This window comes from Gossypium hirsutum, chromosome D08, assembly GCF_007990345.1.
Source record: "Gossypium hirsutum isolate 1008001.06 chromosome D08, Gossypium_hirsutum_v2.1, whole genome shotgun sequence".
NCBI lineage: Eukaryota > Viridiplantae > Streptophyta > Magnoliopsida > Malvales > Malvaceae > Gossypium > Gossypium hirsutum.
In genome coordinates, this window is record NC_053444.1 from 57585929 (window position 1) to 57604546 (window position 18618).

Here is an 18618-nt window from a genome sequence, read left to right on the forward strand (position 1 = left end):
TTGATTGAAGATCTTTGACAACTTGCACATTGGATTGTTCATTAGGCTCCTATGATAGATTTTCATGTCGAACTTCTTCATTGATTGACCTATTCCCAATAAGATCAGCGAGTCTTTTTATCATAAATGTCATCTAGTCATCTTTTTCTTCGAAGCTTGTAGTGAGACTCTCCACCGTCTTTGATAGAGATGTCATATATTCTTCCAATGAAGTGGTGTTAGTTGTCATGACATTCGATCACAATGGAACTTGGCTTTGAGGGAGATGTTGGAATTGAATTGTCGCTTGGTTGATTATTTTTCTCCTAAAATGACAATCATCGAGCTACACTTGATTAATGAGAAGAAACTTCTTCTATGTCATGAGTTGGTGAAGAATCATTAAAAAGTGGATTGTCATTGAGCATCAAAGAAGTTTGATTTAATAACTGAAAAAGAGATTTCGTCTTCTTCCTAGTGCCATAGGGATGACCAAGGACATTGGTGCTTGATGATGAAGTGAAACAGATTGCGAGATTATATACCATTCGAGATTGATAAATTTTAGTAACGGGTTTGTCTATAAATGTAAGATCTCTATTTCAAGGAAAACGTGGTTGTATTTCAGTATATGCATGATAATAAATAATAAAAAGAATTCGCAGATTCTAAGTTCATTTAGTCTTTCTGTTCAATTCATTTACAGTTAAATCGATATTAGGTGGATCTGACTTCATTGTTACATTTAATATTACCTTGTAATGCTGAAATTATGACTTTGACTTAAAATTCTGTACTTAATGCTGAAATTTTTGTAAGGATAACGATTATATTTGTTGCCAATGCACAGTTTCGATAATTAAAGAGGAAAATTTCTTTGATTTTCTTTTGGGCCTAATGACACGTAAGAGGTAACATTTGATGGAGTGCCCCGTCAATGAATCCCACGTCCAGGCTGTTACAACAGAACCGGGCTTTATCACCCTATTAGTTCGACACCTGTCACCATCTCTTCTTCTTTCCTTGTTTTTCTATCCATCTCGAGGAAACCGCAGTCTGGCATTCTCAGGGTGCACCAAAGCTCCTAACAAAATTAAAATTTATTCCAACTTCCGAGCTTGGTGGCGGCTAAACCGTTGATTTCCCACTTACCCAAAAAGGCAAAAGAAGAAACCTCGGATTTTAGACCGAGCCAGTTGCAGTTTGCACCACATGTTAGTTCCGGTGATTAATATTAACTTAAATTTCTCTCTCTTGAAAAATAAAACAAAAGTAGAAACACTTTTTTTTGGATCATTGGGTTTTCAATGTTTTTGGGGTTGATTTATTTTTTCCCCTTTGGTTTTGAAAGATTGTTGTGGGTGGTTTTGATTGATTATTTTTCTTCTTTGTTTTCCTTTCTGTAAGAGAGTGAAGATCATCCAGGTGTTGGCGGTGGACCCAGTCATGACTGCTGACGGGAGTAATCCATTGATCTCTGTTCAACCCAATGCCCTCAAGTTCGTTTGTAAGTTCCACCTTATCTCTGTTTTCACTCCTATGCATGCATGTAATGCATACATTCATGATTCAATTCCAAGGTTATGTGATCAACTTGTACATGGGATTGGAGATGACTGTTCCTTTGATAAGTTTATGGAATTAGATTATGAAGACTCTAGTGACTGATATGTTTTTTTGGATGCTAGCACATACCCATTCAGCATCCTCCCCCAATCAGAGGAAATGCCAATATAATTTGTGAAGCTTGACATGGTGTTCTTTACAAGATGCCAGTTTTATCTTTGTATCAATTCTTTAATGTGTAGCTAGTTTATATTTTGCTCTTAGATGCTGATTTCTTTGAAATGCTAAATGTCAATGCGATCTTTGTCTTCAGCATATGGTTATTCTGGAAATTTTTTGAGGAACAAATTTTTAAGCTTAGTTAACCTATGTTTTCAGTTGAGCTTGAAAAGCCAAGCTTTTGTGATCTTAAAGTGGTGAACAACACAGAACACTATGTGGCCTTTAAGGTATTCACGGTTTCGGTTGATATATGGTTATGTGTATTCTTGGTCCATTTTGAGATTGTTTAGGTTTGTATGATTTAATGTTTCCAACTTGTACTCATTTTAGGTTAAAACGACTTCGCCTAAGAAGTACTTTGTGCGACCAAACACTGGTGTTGTACAGCCTTGGGATTCATCTGTTATCAGAGGTATTACTTAACCATCTTGTAAAATGAGAATTTAATGATCTGCTTCCGTCCATTGCTTTTCTCAATTAGTTTGTTGAGACTCTTATATGTATGATACTGTTTTTCTTATATGCATGAATATCAGTCACTCTGCAAGCTCCACGGGAATATCCTCCAGATATGCAATGCAAAGACAAATTTCTGTTACAGAGTACTATAGTTCGTCCAAATACTGATGTGGATGACCTGCCAGCCGATACTGTAAGAAGTCGGACATTGAGAATAACGGTTTTAGTTTGACTACATTTATTATAATGTTCAAAAGTAAATATGATCTTTGGAATGTCATCCTTTTCTTTGCATTCAGTTTAATAAGGAAAGTACTAAGGAGATACAGGAGTGCAAGCTTAAAGTTTTCTATGTAACTCCTTCCTCTCGTGGAAATTCTGAAGATGAAGGATTCAAGAGCTACTCAGATCAAGCCCCTGATTCAAACTCTGTGAGTCTAGTCATTGTTCTGCTTAAATTCACAAGACCTTTACATATGCGCATTGAGGTTTTGCGTTGAAATCAGTATTGATATAAGTGACTCAAAGCTCTTTCGTTTTTAATGCTTTTGTCATATTAAGTATGTTCAAAGCCTGGTTTTGTTTGTATACTATTATGCTCTCTAGTTTCTTATATAATAATACCACTCATCTGCCTTGTGACGGAAGGGAAAAATATGCATGCACTAAAGCTTTTGGATTTTGATAAGTCAATCTGGAATTTGCTGTTTGACTGAAGTAGGCAGATGGTTTCTGATTTATGCATGCTCATAATTCCAGTTCCTTGGTTGTAGCGATGTCTTCCCTATGACCTGCTTACAATGGGATTAAGGACCCTTGTTCTTTTTCATTTCCTCTAAAGCAAAGCTAGCTATTGCAAATCATCATAGTATCTTGCATTTGTGTAATTCATTGTTATATGCTAGCCATTTTGCATTCTATTTAATCGGTTTTTTCTCCGATGAAGGCAACTTGAAAAATGAAAACCCAGAATCTGATATTTATGTATTCATTTTTACATATCCATTCTGCACTTGTGAACCAGGCTGTGCAGCAGCTGAAGGATGAAAGAGATGCAGCAGTTCGGCAAACACTGCAGCTGCAACAGGAACTGGTATGTTTTTACTTCGGGCTTGCCGATGGGAACCAGTAAAACATTGTCATCCATCTAAAAATCATCTCCAAGTTAACCTGTAAACCTTTAACTTCCCAAACCGAGCCCAAGAAAGAATGCTTGATTCTTGTTTATGTTGTGAAGTACAACAGCATTAGTAACTCATGTAAACACTGTGTAATGGTGAAAACAGGATTTTCTGAAGAGACGGAGACATCGAAGGAATGACACGGGATTCTCCTTAAAGTTTGCGTTGATTGTGGGACTGATAGGGATAATGGTTGGGCTGCTGTTGAATTTTTCATTTTCATCATCGTTGTCATCACCGGCAGCAGTACCAACTGTAGAGACAACTACATCACCTGTAGAGCCATCTACTACAGAAGGAATAGAGACGCCCCTTTAAAAGAAATGTGGTAACCAGTCATTTTGTCTACTTGGTTGTATAGTGCTGAATGTTACTGTTGGATGAAGAGGAGTGTGCTAACTTCCTTTCCTTTTTCCTTTTCTGTGTATTTTGATCTTTGCCATCATCATTATTATATTCTGTTTATTTTTTTAATTAATTTATTTTATGTACTTTCATTCAATTTATAAGTTAATATGTTATTTTTCAGTAAAGAATTGTTAGTTTCGTATTTTAAGTGGGTTACCGAGTTCAATTTGTTGAAGGATAGTTGCAATGCTGGTGTGCTATAGTAAGCGGTTTAACACAAACTCAAATTTGATTCACCGTAAAGTAAGAGACTGAAATGTAAAAGAAAAGGAAAAGGAGGGCTTTTAATTAATGCAGATAGTACGAATAGAGAAAATCATATAGTAACGATTTTAACAGTGTAGTGACTTGAATGAAAATTTTTTAATAGTTTAATGACCAAATTGTATTTTTTGTAGTTAAGTAACCAAAATAAAAATTTATGACTAATGATATAATTTATATTTTAACAGGTTGAAATCGAATTTTAATACAGGGATGTTTGTTTAAGGAACATGTAATTTGTAATCGAATAAGTTAATCATCAAACAATAAATATCGGACAACTACTGCTACTGCTAGTTTCCATCTTTAAATGGGTATATGCACAGCAGGACATTATCGCCTTGACACAGATTTTCTTTTATTCACATTTCAATTTGCAATTAATGTTTTATTGAGTATTTCCTCTTCTTACATTACATGAACCCAACTATTTATGTTCCATGCTAATTCCTGTCTCTTACCATTATGTATTTGTCGGATCTGCCTCTAACTGTATTGAAGGCAATCTTTTCTATTCTTTTCCCTTTTCCCCCTGTTTTCTTGCTTCTCCTCACTCCTTCAAGTTTTAATCATTAAATATGCTCCAAATCCATGTGTTATTTCCACTTTTATTTCAAAAAAATTTAATAGGATTTAAAAATACAATTTCAATTGTAAAAGTACAACATCAATTTTTTTTTGTTATATAACTCTTAAATGAGTGTTTATTATTATCTTAAATTGTTAGGTAATTTAATAGATTATTTTAAAATAAGAATTAAATTCTAAAAATACAGACATGTAACTTAAAATATTAGTTCGGAACGGGAAATGATAAAAATGAAAATTTTTGACACACAAAAAATAATGAATAATATATATTTACTAAACCAAAAAATATGTATATTTACCTTTTTAGACTAAATTACCAAGTAAAGTCGTTTTTTAAATTACGAAAATAGGTTGATTTTTTGAAAAATTACAGCAATGGGCCATTTTTGATAAAAACGCTTCTAGCTGGAGTCATTTTCAGGGAAAAAAAATGCTTTCAGCTAGAAGCACTTTTCCCTGTGTTTTTATTAGGAGTTTCTATTTGTTTAGGGTTTTGGGGGTTTATTAATTAGGTTAGGGTTTTAGGGGTTTAAATTGATAAAAAATTTAATAATTGAATTCGATATTTAAAATATTTGTATTTACACCAATCGCATAATATTTTTGATTAAAAATCAAAACTCGGTGTACTGAAAAATATTTTTGACGAAATAGGTTCTGAAAAAATATCTTTGACGAGATGAGTTCTAAAAAAAATATCCCAGGAATCTCGAGATATTTGAAACGTTTTTGAAAAAATGCCCTAGATAGTGGGGATTGAAATTTGTAGAGAAAAAATGCTCCAAGTAGGACGCATTGTCAGCAAAAGTATTGAAAACGCTTCCAGCTGGACACCCTTTTTAGTACTGCTACTGGCAGTGCGTCCTGCTTGGAGCGTTTTTTCTCTACAAATTTCAACCCCCACTATCCGGGGCATTCTCTCAGAAACATTTTTTTGTTATCCCTTAGGCTATAAATGTAACGTATTTCAGCCTCTGGTGGCATAAACTGAGGAAATAAAATTTGAAAAAGTTCAAAAGAATAGAAGTTCACAGGAAAGGCATAAGTTGGAGCAATAATACTATTTGTATAAAAAGTAAGCATAAGCATTGATTTTTCGTGTTAATATTTATTTGAAATATTATATTTTTTGCATAATGTTTTTGTTTTGAACTTCTCTCGACATATAATATGGTTAAAAAGGAGTGGACGAATTAATGCTATTATTTTTTACGACGGTGAGGTCCGTGACACCAAGAACGACGTGGTTTTTTTATCGGAAAACATAGTGTGGTTGACTTTTAACCATAACTTCGGAAAAGAATTAGGCAAAAAATCGTCGGATCCAACTAGATGAGAGTATCGTCTATTAAGTATCAATTTTGTGCTTTGGTCGATCTCGTGAGATATGACGCTTTCGATATTAAAGATGCTTGGAGCTTGGAGGCGATGGTGCAGACGCATATTGATAGTTAATCACTATTTCTCGAGTTATATGTGGAATTTTCAAGAGATGAGAAGAGAATGGTTGAAAATGCCGATAATCTAACCACTTGTTAGAAAGTTCCCATTATGATATCCCAGAATCATCGATGGGAAGACACTCATCCATCTCGGCCTTAGATTTTAATCGTGAGAGGTAGACAGAACTAAGGTACTATCGGGGGAGTGTACCGTGTACACCTGAGAAATAGGACTTGCGACTGTGAGAGATTTGACATACTACGTTTTCCATGCGCTCATGCAATTGTAGCCTGTAGCAATCAACGCTTGGATCCCATGAGCTTTCTTGACGAAGTGTACAAATTAGAAAACTTGTACAACGTGTGGAGACATGTATTCCCACCAATCCTAGATGAATGTTTGTGGCCACCTGTATCGAGCGCTCCACTTAAGTTGTTACCTAGTAGAAGATTGCGTCGCAAATCAAAAGGTTGACCGACATCGACTCGAATACGCGACAACATGAATATTTGGGATAAGTCAAACCAACCGAGGTTATGCGGGTGGTGTAGGAACTCAGGCTATACAATGCCGTCATGTCTACATCGAAAGGACTACGCAAACTAGAAAGCAAATATCAATTCCATTATAATATGTAAACGCACGGTTCTGTGAAATGATAACAAATATCAACTAGCATTTTGTTAAATGATAAAAATATTCATCTAAAAATAATAATAAAAATCATCGATATATTATAAACGTTTGATACAAGGATAAAATTAATCAGCGCATATGTCGGTTAGAATTTGTGCCACATCGGGGTGGTCAACGATACACGTTAGATTTTTTGTTGGTTTAGCCTTCAAGCGGGGTTATGGTTGTTGGGGTTGTGGGGATTATGGTCTCGGTTTCTCATCTCTTTCTCATTCAGTTGATTGCAATCCTTGCATTCTCGTTTGATATTGTGTATTCTCCATCTAGGAATGGTTGATCAGGAAGATGACCCACCTTGGTAGAACAAAGATCTCGAAGGTGTTTGCGTCACAAATGATGAATGAGCATAACTATGTTGAGATGATCTATACATCGTTGTCGGCGTCTTCGGGAAAGAAAATGGCCCGAGCATGTAAAACATCGACGATGGGTGTCCAAGAGTCCAACCTGACATAGGACTAGAAGTAGAAAAATGTGGTACAACATATGGTGCTTGTGTGAAAATGATAGGGTTATTGTAACAACCCGATTTTTTAGTGGTGTCGAAAACAGTGGTTTGAGGCCACCAAATTCAATGAGTAAGCTCATAAATTTTATTATTTAATATTTATGAGTCAAATATGGTTTTAAAATATTTTTGAATTAGTAATTTAAGTTTTATAATGATTTATTAGGTTCGAGTGGTAAAACCCTAGGTCAAGTGGTTTTAGAAAGTGAGGTATCAGAACCTTGTTTCTATAAATGAGCCCTAAATATTTTTATAAATATTTACAGAGTTTCATGAAGGTGGTATTAAAGTTTCGGTGAAAAATTTTAACGTTTCAATAGTTAATTAATTAAAAAGGACTAAATTGAAAAAGGTATAAAACTTGTTAATTATAATATTTAAATTATTAAATGGCTTTGTTAATAAATGAGGGAGGACTTAAGAAACAATTATACCAAAATTAAAAAGATGAGGTGGCATATTAAGGAAAAATAATAAAATAAAATGATTCAATGGCAAAATTGTAATTTACTTGAAATAAAAAACAAACAAATTGAATTTAAAGGTTTTCTAGAAATTTTTTCTTCAATTTTCGACCAAAACAGCCATATGAGAGAGAGTTTAATCTGGTCCTTCAATTTTTGCTTCATGTGAGTTCAATTCTTACCCGTTTCTTGTAATTTTTATGTTTTTGAGATTGTTACAATTAGGTCCAACTAAACCGTACCTTCGTTTTTTATTTTATTAAAAATTTTGGAAGTTTCCATTGATAAATATTACATTTTTTTATGAATAACATGGATTTAGAGCTTTGATTGTGTTGTATGATGATTTTATAAAGTGATTTTGTTAAATATTGATTTTAGGATTAAATTGTGAAAAGGTTAAAATATTAGGGTTTGATAGTAAATTTTGGGTTTATTATAGGCTGTATTAAGGCCTAGAATATTTGGATAGATTATTGATTGAGAAAATTAGTTAATTTGATAGATTAACTAATTAAGGGATTAAATTGTAAAAATTGCAAAAGTTTGGGGTAATTGCATAAATTTAAAAAATAAAAGGGTATTAATTGTAAAATAAATTGGAAATGAAATATATGCTAATAAATGAATATTTGGATAGATTATTGATTGAGAAAATTGGTTAATTTGATAGATTAACTAATTAAAGGATTAAATTGCCAAAATTGCAAAAGTTTGGGGTAATTGTGTAAATTCAAAAATAAAAGGGTATTAATTGTATAATGAATTAGAAATGAAATATATGCTAATAAATGAGTAATTTTTATATTCTAGATCAAGATCCCGTAGATACTCGTGAAAAAGGAAAAATAACGAAATAGTCCCTGAACTTCTGTAATTACTACAATTCAGTCCAGGTAAGTTCGTACGGTTAAAATTTAATATTTTATATAACTTTATGAATGGCATTATGCATTTATTCTATTGTTAGAAATGAATTGTTGTTGGAATTATAATATTGAATTGGATATTCGGTTTGAATTGAACGTAGGATTTGAGTGCATTCGTAATTTGGTGTACGATGGTATTGGAGGGAGATATCAGCATTTTACCCAAGTAAATCGGGGTTTAACATTTGTTGCGAACTTTCGTGTTTTACTTTCTGTTTGGCGTAATTGGGTGGATCAATTCTTATGAGATTCTGTTCAGCTTTCGAGCTTCTAATAACGATATACTCTTATCCGTAAGTCATTCCTCAAATGGAGAAATCTCAGTAAGGTGATTTATTTATTAAATTTGAAACATGTGTTATTTATTTTTGTATTTATTTGAATACATATGTATTTATTGATTGAAGTGTAAATGAAAGGGAATTGTCATGGATGATTTTTAATACCTAAATCAATTATAGTTAGTTCGATAAGATTTTTGTTTAACCCGTCAAACTTACTAAGCTTCATTAAGCTTATTTGTATTGTTTAATGTCTTTGTAGATTTTCAAAAAGTTGGACGATCGGATCAGCACTCAAGTCACACTATTTAGCTTATCTCGGTCGTTTTTGAAACATTAAATACGGTTTATATGGCATGTATAGGCTTTTGTGCGGTCTTGGTTAAACTTTAATATATGTAAATATTATAAAGAATATTTTTTTTATATAACCAACATACATATTGGTATGGAATTAAGGTTTGATTGTGATGTTAGTATAAGTGATATATGTATGTATATAATTGAGTTAAAGTGAACTTTGGTAACTTGGTTAGATAGATTAATTAGGTAAGGTTGGAAACTTGGTTGACTTGTTTTTAAGTTGTCATTTGAGGTGCCTAAGGGTATATTAGTTGTATGTGGTGATAATACATGTTTAAGACTTAATTTTAGCTTGTGTTGAATGCCTTGTTATGGCTTGTTCATGTGCATTTTGTTGAGGCTAGGTTGATGTCAATTTGGGTGAGAAATGTGGCCTAGAAAATGACTTCATTTCGTCCACATGGGTAGAGACACGGGCGTATGTCTCAGCCGTGTGTGACGTACAGCCAAATGACACGGCCGTTTGTCTCCTATATCTTCTTAAGAATGCAAGTCTGTATGCTCACACGGCCTAGCACACGGGCGTGTGACTTGGCTGTATGACCCAAGTCAGAGAGTTACACAAGCACGGACATGGGTTAAGGCACGACCGTGTGTCCCTATTTTGAATGCCTACACGGCCTGAGATACGGACGTGTCTTCTGACCGTGTGAGTCATATGGCCTAGCTACACGACCGTGTGACCCCTACAGTGTTAAAAATTTTAAATATTTCTGAAAAATTCTCTGAGTTTCTGATTTAGTCCCAACTTGTTTCTAATATGTATTTCGGGCCTTGAGGGATCGTTTAAGGGACAATATATATGATTTTGATTGGTTTTATTATGAATATTGATATGTAATAAAACGTTTAAAATTTCTATCTGATTGATCCGTAAACCTTTATAATATTCTGTAACCCTGTTCTGGCGACGAATACGGGTTAAAGGTGTTACAGTTATAATAAGCATTAGAATAAGACGATACATACTGAACGGGGGTGGCGTAAGAATTGGTGCTAAGGTCGTCAGTGCCAGTTTTTGCGTGGGTGCTGATGATGGACCCACATTGCCAGCCTTTGAATTTAAAGGGGGTTGTCGTGGCCTACTCGTATGGGGTTGCCGACGCCTTGCCTCTTCCTCGTACAAATATGGTTTGCTATGGATCTTAAACTATGACATGTACTCCGGATTGCATGTTAACTTCGGAACGATAATAGGTTCCCAAGTAGGTAAAAAATCATATTGATTATTCCACATGTTGATATGTTGGGAGTGGAATGTCGGCCAATTCTCATTTAGTCGCCGCAAGTTGATAGGATGCAGATCATCAAGGTCTTGAGGTGCCACGATAATCGACTGTCAGAATCCAAACTGTCACAACACTTTATCTGTCTTGTGCATCTTGACGGTAGCGTACACTACCAATGAGACCTTCGCATGCCAGGCGTTGGGATTTACAAAGAATTCCTCGGGGATTATTGTCGGATTCTTGTATGGTGTCTATTCAAACTATATTAACGTGATAAAAACATTAATTGTATATATACACTACTAAATACAAAATCGACTACTTTATTTATATAGTTCAAAATTAAATAAATACATACCTCCGTTTTTGATCGTTGGTCTAATAGAAATCGTATATCTTGAAGCTTAATAGGTAATCCCACGTGACTCGACGCATGGTTCCACCTATTTAAATAACTTCTTAGCATAATAATTTTAATTTAAATAAATTTATTCATGGTAATATCTATTGAATTTTACCTTGTTACGAGTGGGAATGTATACGGGTAGTTCGCTCGAGGACGTAAAAATGGAAACTAAAACCAAGCCCATGATTGTAGTAGTAAAAGGCAACCACCAATTTTGATTTTTCTTGGTTGCATTGCCCGACACATCTCTTGGTATAATGTCGCCAACACGGTGAACCTCTAACTGAGTTCGCTCGCTCCTCTAAAATCAACAAGTTTCAGCAATCACTTTAGATGGACGAGATTTAGTGACTTATCCGGCATCAGGATGCCTCCGATGATCTAAAGGATGCACGCCCAAGCATATCTTTCTCTTTGGACTTTAGTCGAATCCTCAACGATCCCCACGAAATTTTTTCGTATCCAAGCCATTTCGATTCGACCTCCGTAAATCATCTCCAAAGTTGCACCCAAAATATCACCGCATACAGCTCCCCAATCAGCAGATTGAATAGACTCGGTGACTACCGACTCGTCTACAGGTAACCATAACTCTAAATGCACGTCCTCTAGAGTGATAGTACACTCGCCGCGTGAAAAATGGAATGTGTACATCTAGGGTCTCCAACTCTCCACCAATGCGTTTATGAGTTTCGAGTCCAATTTACACCCTCGGCCTACACTACACCAGAACATGTTTTTAGCGGCATTTTTTAGGTCTTTAGCGGCGCTTTTTAACGCCACTAAAGGCATTTGCGGCGCTAAGAAAATAAACGCCGCTAAAGATCATGTTCTTTAGTGGCGCTTAAGAAAAAACGCCGCTAAAGATCATGTTCTTTAGCGGCGCTTGGTAAAAAACGCCGCTAAAGATCATGCTCTTTAGCGGCGCTTAGGAAGAAAACACCGCTAACGATCATGTTCTTTAGCAGCGCTTAGGAAAAAATGCCGCTAAAAGTAGTGTTCTTTAGCAGCGCTTATTTCACAAACGCCACTATTTGATATGACTTTTAGCGACGCTTTTTTAAAAAACGCCACTAATTTTGGGATTTTTTTAAAATAAAATTTTCTGTTTTTTTCAGCCCTCCTGCAACAACGAATCAAAAGCAACCAGATCTAAAGCAACTAAAAACAAAAAAATTATATAATATTTCAAATTAAATGACTAAAATAATATTAATTGATATAAATAAAAGTGAATTCATACTTTTCTTTACAAAAACGTTAAAAGTTAAAATGATAAAAATATTTATGCAATATACACTATGACGGTGGAAGTTTCAACTGCTGAAACATCTTCATCATAATCTGAAGCTGCTGTTGAAGTTCGTCGTACTTTTTGCTCTGCTCTGCTTCTCTCGATGCCGCATCTTTTTGAAGTCGTAGCTGTAGTTCTTCATATTTCTTTTGAACCTCTGCTTCTATCGCTGCTTCTCTCGTTGCGGCTTCTGCTTCTCTCGCTGTAGCCTCTGCTTCCCTTGTTGTCGCCTCTGCTTTAAGTTGTTGTTGAAGTTCTTCATATTTCCTTTGAACCTCAAATGTGGTCGTTTGCATCTGAGCCATCTGGTCTTTTAACCTCTGAACTTCAGCTTGAGATTGACTCCCCGAAGCCATGTATTGGTGCGAGTTGGATCCAAAATATTGGGTTGGACTGATAAAAGATCCTTGAAATCGAACCCGACCATACTTTTCAGGACCCAAAACTTCAGTAATAATCCGGTTATCAATGTCTTCAAGATGAATAGAACTATCACTAGAAGCAATCGCTTCGTACTCCATCTTTTTTTCCTTTAGTTTTTCCTAATAAATAAATCACATAGTTAGGAACGCAATATATATTAAAAAAACAAATGCAATATAACAATAGTCGCATTACAAACAATGAATTAAACCATTAGAAAACAAACACTATAAATAACTAAAACAAGTCAAATCGTATTAAGTAAACGTACCATAATTTCACCAGCTTCAGGAGTCATAGTAGATCCATCTTTCTTCTTATATGTAATTTCAAAAAGTTGAAGGCGTCCAACTTTTTGACCGGACGACTGTTCCTACAATATAGTAGTAAAAATATTATTTAATAGAAAGTTATACATATTTGAGAATATTAAAAAATTAAAAATACCTCCGCCTCAGCTACACATGCAAAACTTCTCGACCCGGCTGTGTGAGTGAATTTTTGTTGCTGCCGGTTGCTTTTTCCAACTCGTTCATGATCCTACGTTATAAAATTTTTAGCACGTAAATAGTAAATACTATAAACCAAAATAATTACAATAGTTTGGAAGTACGTCGTACCTCGCCTTTTTAAGAATGCCAAAATCTAACCGCATCTTCCCATTGGTACCTCAACATACCCGGCGGGACATTTTGCAATTTCTCATCGAGGGTTGTTTTTGTCTTATAATAATTTTTCTTCAAAGTACTTTTATTGTCTCTCCATCTTTTTCCCAATGCCTTCTTTACATAAGCATCTGAGACCTCTAAAGCAAACATCGCCTACAAAAAACACAAGTTAATAAAGTAAATATAAATGAAACACTATTTCCCAAGCATTACAGATGACATTAACATTTTGTTACCTTAATATTATCGAGGGCTTGGTTTTTGTTGCTATCGGGCATCTGACGCCATGACTCGTAGTTGATAGGCAACATATTCGCATTTCGTGCTAAAATGCCCATGTATCCTGCTAAAAGTTGAGCTTCTGATCCAACAGGCTAACCAAAACTGTTTCTGCATACCTTGACACGCTCGACTGGATCTAACTTGTATAACTCTCTAAGTAGCGTACGTCCTCGACCTCTGCGCGTCCCACCATTTTCAGCTACAAATGGTATATTATAATATAAGAATTTGAAAAATAAATCAATTATAAGTCAACACACATGTAAATTAAATGTAAAATTACTTTGAACTTCCGTAGGATCCTCAAGTGTAATCGGAACATTCGAAGATCCAATTGCTGTCTGTTGTTCAGTACTATTTGTTTCAGTCGAGTTTGGATCATTTTGAACAATGCTTTTCCCTTATAATTTTTCTTCTAGGCATTTTATTTACCGGATGCCTCATCTTCCCATCAACGATTCGTCCATCATGGTGCCACGTCATAGACTCCGCTGTCTTCGACGACATGAAAAGCCTTTGAAGCCTTGGTATCAGTGGAAAATATCGTAAAATCTTGACCAGCTTCTGTCTTGGGTGTGCAACATTTTCATCGTCGTTCCCATCTTCTGTGTTTCTATTTATCCAACGTGATTGGCCGCATATATGACAGCACTGTTGGTTTCTCCGATCGCCCCAATACAACATGCAGTAATTCGGGCAAATATGAATTTTGGTGTACCCAAGACCTAAATCTTTTATCATTTTCTTCATATCTTTGCATGATTGAGGGATTTTTGCAAACGGAAACATTTCTCTCAAAAACTCTAACAGCATTGTCAAAGAGTTCCCGGTCCACCCTCCCAAACATTTTAACTGAAAAAGACGAATACAGAAAGACAATTTTGAGAATTTTGATCCCTCATACAGTTCTTCGTTCATGTCATTAAGTAGCGCGTAGAACTTTGCCGCTTCTCCATTCGGCTCTTCATAATGTACACTTCTTCCGGGTTCGGTAAAAGCATTTCCACCGAGATTACAATCATCAGATGGCACAAAGTTGGGTGGGACCGACTGTAAACCATGACTGTGAATATTAAATGCTTCCCGCAACATCCCTTCCATGTCATCCCCTCTAACAGACTGATGGTAATCAGTACTATCATAAGATACATCCATCCTTGAAGAGGAAGTACTAGGCGGACATTTTCCATGAAAAAATCATTGTTTATAATCCCGAACAAACCCATCAACAATTAGATGCTCGTATACAACTTTGCGATAATGCCAGTTTATGTTGACACACTTCTTACACGGGCAAAGAATCATGTTCTCTTGGCTTGCATATTGAAATGCAAAATTTAGAAAAGTTTGTACTCCATTTCGATAATCGTCGCTTACCATTGACAAATTCATCCAAGACTGGTCCATTTCTTATTTCTTGAAGCCTAATCTTGACAATAAATTGCACGGGTTTAGGATTTAGGAATAATTATAATTAAGCTATGTAAGTTATGTATTATGTAAGTTATTTATTATGAAAATTATGTAAGTTGTGTATTATGAAAATTATGCTATGTAAGTTATGCAAGTCATATAAGTTATGTATTATGTAAGTTATGTAAGTTATTTATTATGAAAATTAAGTAAGTTATGTAATTTATGAATAATTAAAAAAATATAAGTTATGTAAGTTGTAAGTTATGTAAGTTATGTATAATATTAATTAATTAAGTTATGTAAGTTATGTATAATATTAATGTAAGTTATGTAATTTATGTATATTAATTAATTAAGTTATGTAATTTATGTATAATATTAATGTAAGTTATGTAATTTATGAATAATTAAAAAAAATGTAAGTTATGTAAGTTGTAAGTTATGTAAGTTATGTATAATATTAATTAATTAAGTTATGTAATTTATGTATAATATTAATGTAAGTTATATATAATATTAATTAATTAAGTTATGTAATTTATGTATAATATTTATTAATTAATTAAGTTATGTAATCGAGGATGTAAGTGGATCACTCCCCCTTTAATATTTACTACTTTTTATCATTTCAACACTAATTTGATTTTTTCGATCATTTTCACTTTCAACTTTTAACATTTAATTAAATTATAATTTTTTAGATAAAACGGTTAGATAAACTCTTAAAAATTTAATGACATTAAAGTGACAAGTCACGTAATAATTCATATTTATTGCATAAAAATCAGAAAAATAACAAAAAAAATTTAAAATTTCAACAAATTTAAAAATATTCATAAAAAACAAATATCTACAACCGTAATAAAGTATACATTATATGAAATGTTATCAATATCATTAAAATTTTAATATAAGTATTTTTTGCAAAATAAAAATAATTTAATTAAGTTTGAATATAGAAAGAAATGATAAAAAATAAAATTAAGACTGAAATGACGAATAAGCGAATATTAATAATAAATTTTTTTTCTGCCTTACGTTAAATAAATTAATAATATATTTATAATTAAATAAAACAATAAAAGCTAATTTTTATTTAAGTAATGTAATATATATAAATTTTAAGTAATGTAATATATTTAAGTAATGTAAGTTATAAATTTTAGTCAGTAATATATTTAAGTAATGTAATATATTTTAGTAAGTAATGTAATATATACTGTAATTTTAGTAAGTCATGTATTTAACATTCTGTTAAATCGGGCAGCCCATTTTTACAATGTATATACAATATCCAAATCTCGTGTGTAAGAAACAAACAACAGAGAACTAACAAACTCATTGAACAAAGCAGAACAGACATGTAGGAACTCGGTGTGAAAGGAACTTTTTGTTCTCCATGTGTTCTATATCAATGTTTGAATATGTGTCCGGAATCCAGATATAGCTGGCAGATGGATACTTTAGGAACAATCGGAGAATGAAGAAATCGTGTAACATAGTTTAACATTGTTTACCAACTACAGAGCTAATTACAGAGTGCTGGAAAATCGATTACGTTCTAAGAAAATTACTTTCAACAATTTTTACTGCAACATGGAGAAAAATTTAAAAATATATAAAGAAGGAAGAGCAGCTAAAGCATTTACCTGTAGATGCAGTTTTATACTAAATTACTCCAAAGCCTCAACAATATATGAATAAATTAAGCTTTGTCCAGCCCCACCCAATAAGTTTTTCTTAAAAGAGATTTTAAAATGTACAAAAATTTCCAAGCCATTCAAATGTTTTTACCAAGTTAAAAGTTTAAATAACACTTAAAGCAAAAACTGTGATGCTTATTTGAGGAAATTCACAGTGAAGTCAACTAAAATTAGAGATTGTCGAAGAGTAAACTTTTGTAGTTTTAGTTCAGTTGTTTACCCCTTTTTAGTAATAACTAAATAAATTCAACTCTGAAATCAGAAGGAATAAAAGTAAGGACATTTTGATTAAAATAATATCAGCAAACTTACCTAAATACGAGCTGATCAATAAGGCAGTAACAAATGGTTAATCCACAATTTTGAGTTCTCCTTTCTTTAACAGTTGGGCAAATGCAGTGTTACTTCTGGGGAACAAAACTTGAACATAAGAACAAGTGTTATTTTTAACTCTTCAACAATGAGAAGAACAAACTAGAAAGCAAACACAGAAGATCAGTACTTTTTCCCAAACCCTAGACACGCAAAAATTCCCAAATTCCCCAAATTCCCAAACAAACTGGTACAAGCTTGGTGATTGAACTTGGACTTTAAACCCCAAATTCCCAAATTACATTGAACCCAAACCGTAAATTAAGATACCGTGTTTTGAAAGAAAAAAAGCTTACCTTTTAACCACAAATTCCGCAACTTTGATAGTATCCTGTCAAGATTGACTCAACTGTTGCTTCGTTTCTGATGATTTATGAGTTCTCCTCTCCCTTTTTTCCTTTGTATTTTCTCTTTCGTTTTTATCCCTTTCGTTTTGTCCTCTGCTTCTATTTCTGTTTGTGTTCTGCCTTATAGAGAAAATGATAAGTTAAAACACGATGAACAGAAACGGCATCGTTTAGCCAAAATTTTAAGACACCATTGCGGCGTTTCTTAGAAAAACGCCACTATTGCTTGTATATTTGCGGTGTTTCCAAAAAACACCACTAAAAATTGAAGTTCTAATATGAAACGGCGCCATTTAATAAACCTTTAATGCATATTTCTGGCATTTTCTATAAAAAACGCCGCTAAAAAATAATTTGCTTAATCTAAACGCCGTCGTTTAGCTAATATTTTAAGTCACTTTTGCGGTGTTTCCCGCGAAAACGCCACTAGAAATTAACAGAAACGGCACCGTTGAATTAATATAGAGAAAATGCTAAGTTAAAATTCGAATACAGAAACGGCGCCGTTTAGACATTGTTTTAATACCCTTTTGCGGCGTTTACTGAAAACACGCCGCTATTGATTCCAAAATTTCCGGCGCTATCACGAAAACGCCACTACTACTTAACGTACAACAAGCCAAACGGTGACGTTTCAAGTAATTAATTCTAAACTTTTTATAAGTTAAAAATCGTATAGACAGACGGCATCGTTTACTCAAATTTTAAAGACACTTTTGCGGCGTTTCTTGAACAAACGCCACTACTGCTTCTCAAAGTTGCGGCGTTTAACAGTTAAAACGCCACTAAAAGTTTAACTATTCATTCGAAAACGGCGCCGTTTTGTAAATTTTAGATTTTTTTGTCATTTTTTTTTGTTTTTATTTCACTTCTTATGTATTTGGTCTTAAATATATCCATCCATATAAAATATATCAATATATTTTTTAACTTATTTATGAATTCTATTTAAAATAATATTTAAATATATCAATTGGTACTTTAAATTGATTTTTTAAAATATTATTTAAAGAAATTAATCTAAACTAACCTAAAACCCTTATTCAACCCTTGAAACCCTAAATCCTAAATTCTAAACCACTAACCCTTAACCCGTAACTCGTAACCCCTAAACCCCTAACCCT

At 33.6% G+C, this 18618-nt stretch overlaps 1 protein-coding gene across 3 annotated transcripts; it reads left to right on the forward strand.

The window, feature by feature from the left end:
* Positions 1 to 999: 999 nt before the first annotated feature.
* On the forward strand, positions 1000 to 3894 carry LOC107929330 (vesicle-associated protein 2-1). 3 transcript variants are annotated; one of them, XM_016860718.2, is made up of 8 exons: positions 1000 to 1203; positions 1387 to 1486; positions 1924 to 1994; positions 2098 to 2179; positions 2304 to 2419; positions 2526 to 2657; positions 3251 to 3319; positions 3513 to 3894. In XM_016860718.2, the coding sequence occupies exons 1-8, from the start codon at positions 1192 to 1194 to the stop codon at positions 3723 to 3725; spliced, it is 795 nt and encodes a 264-aa protein (XP_016716207.1). In that variant the 5' UTR covers positions 1000 to 1191; the 3' UTR covers positions 3726 to 3894. The 3 variants fall into 3 exon arrangements, with proteins under 3 accessions (XP_016716207.1, XP_016716210.1, XP_016716208.1); XM_016860721.2 differs by having other exon boundaries at positions 1000 to 1193; positions 1396 to 1486; XM_016860719.2 differs by having other exon boundaries at positions 1003 to 1203; positions 1396 to 1486.
* Positions 3895 to 18618: the final 14724 nt, after the last annotated feature.

What these genes read in the sequence shown, in the direction of transcription:
- LOC107929330 (XM_016860718.2), top strand. An exon ending in AACACTATGTGGCCTTTAAG is followed by an intron (nt 1,995 to 2,097) that starts GTATTCACGGTT and finishes TACTCATTTTAG; the next exon opens with GTTAAAACGACTTCGCCTAA. An exon ending in AAGCCCCTGATTCAAACTCT is followed by an intron (nt 2,658 to 3,250) that starts GTGAGTCTAGTC and finishes CTTGTGAACCAG; the next exon opens with GCTGTGCAGCAGCTGAAGGA.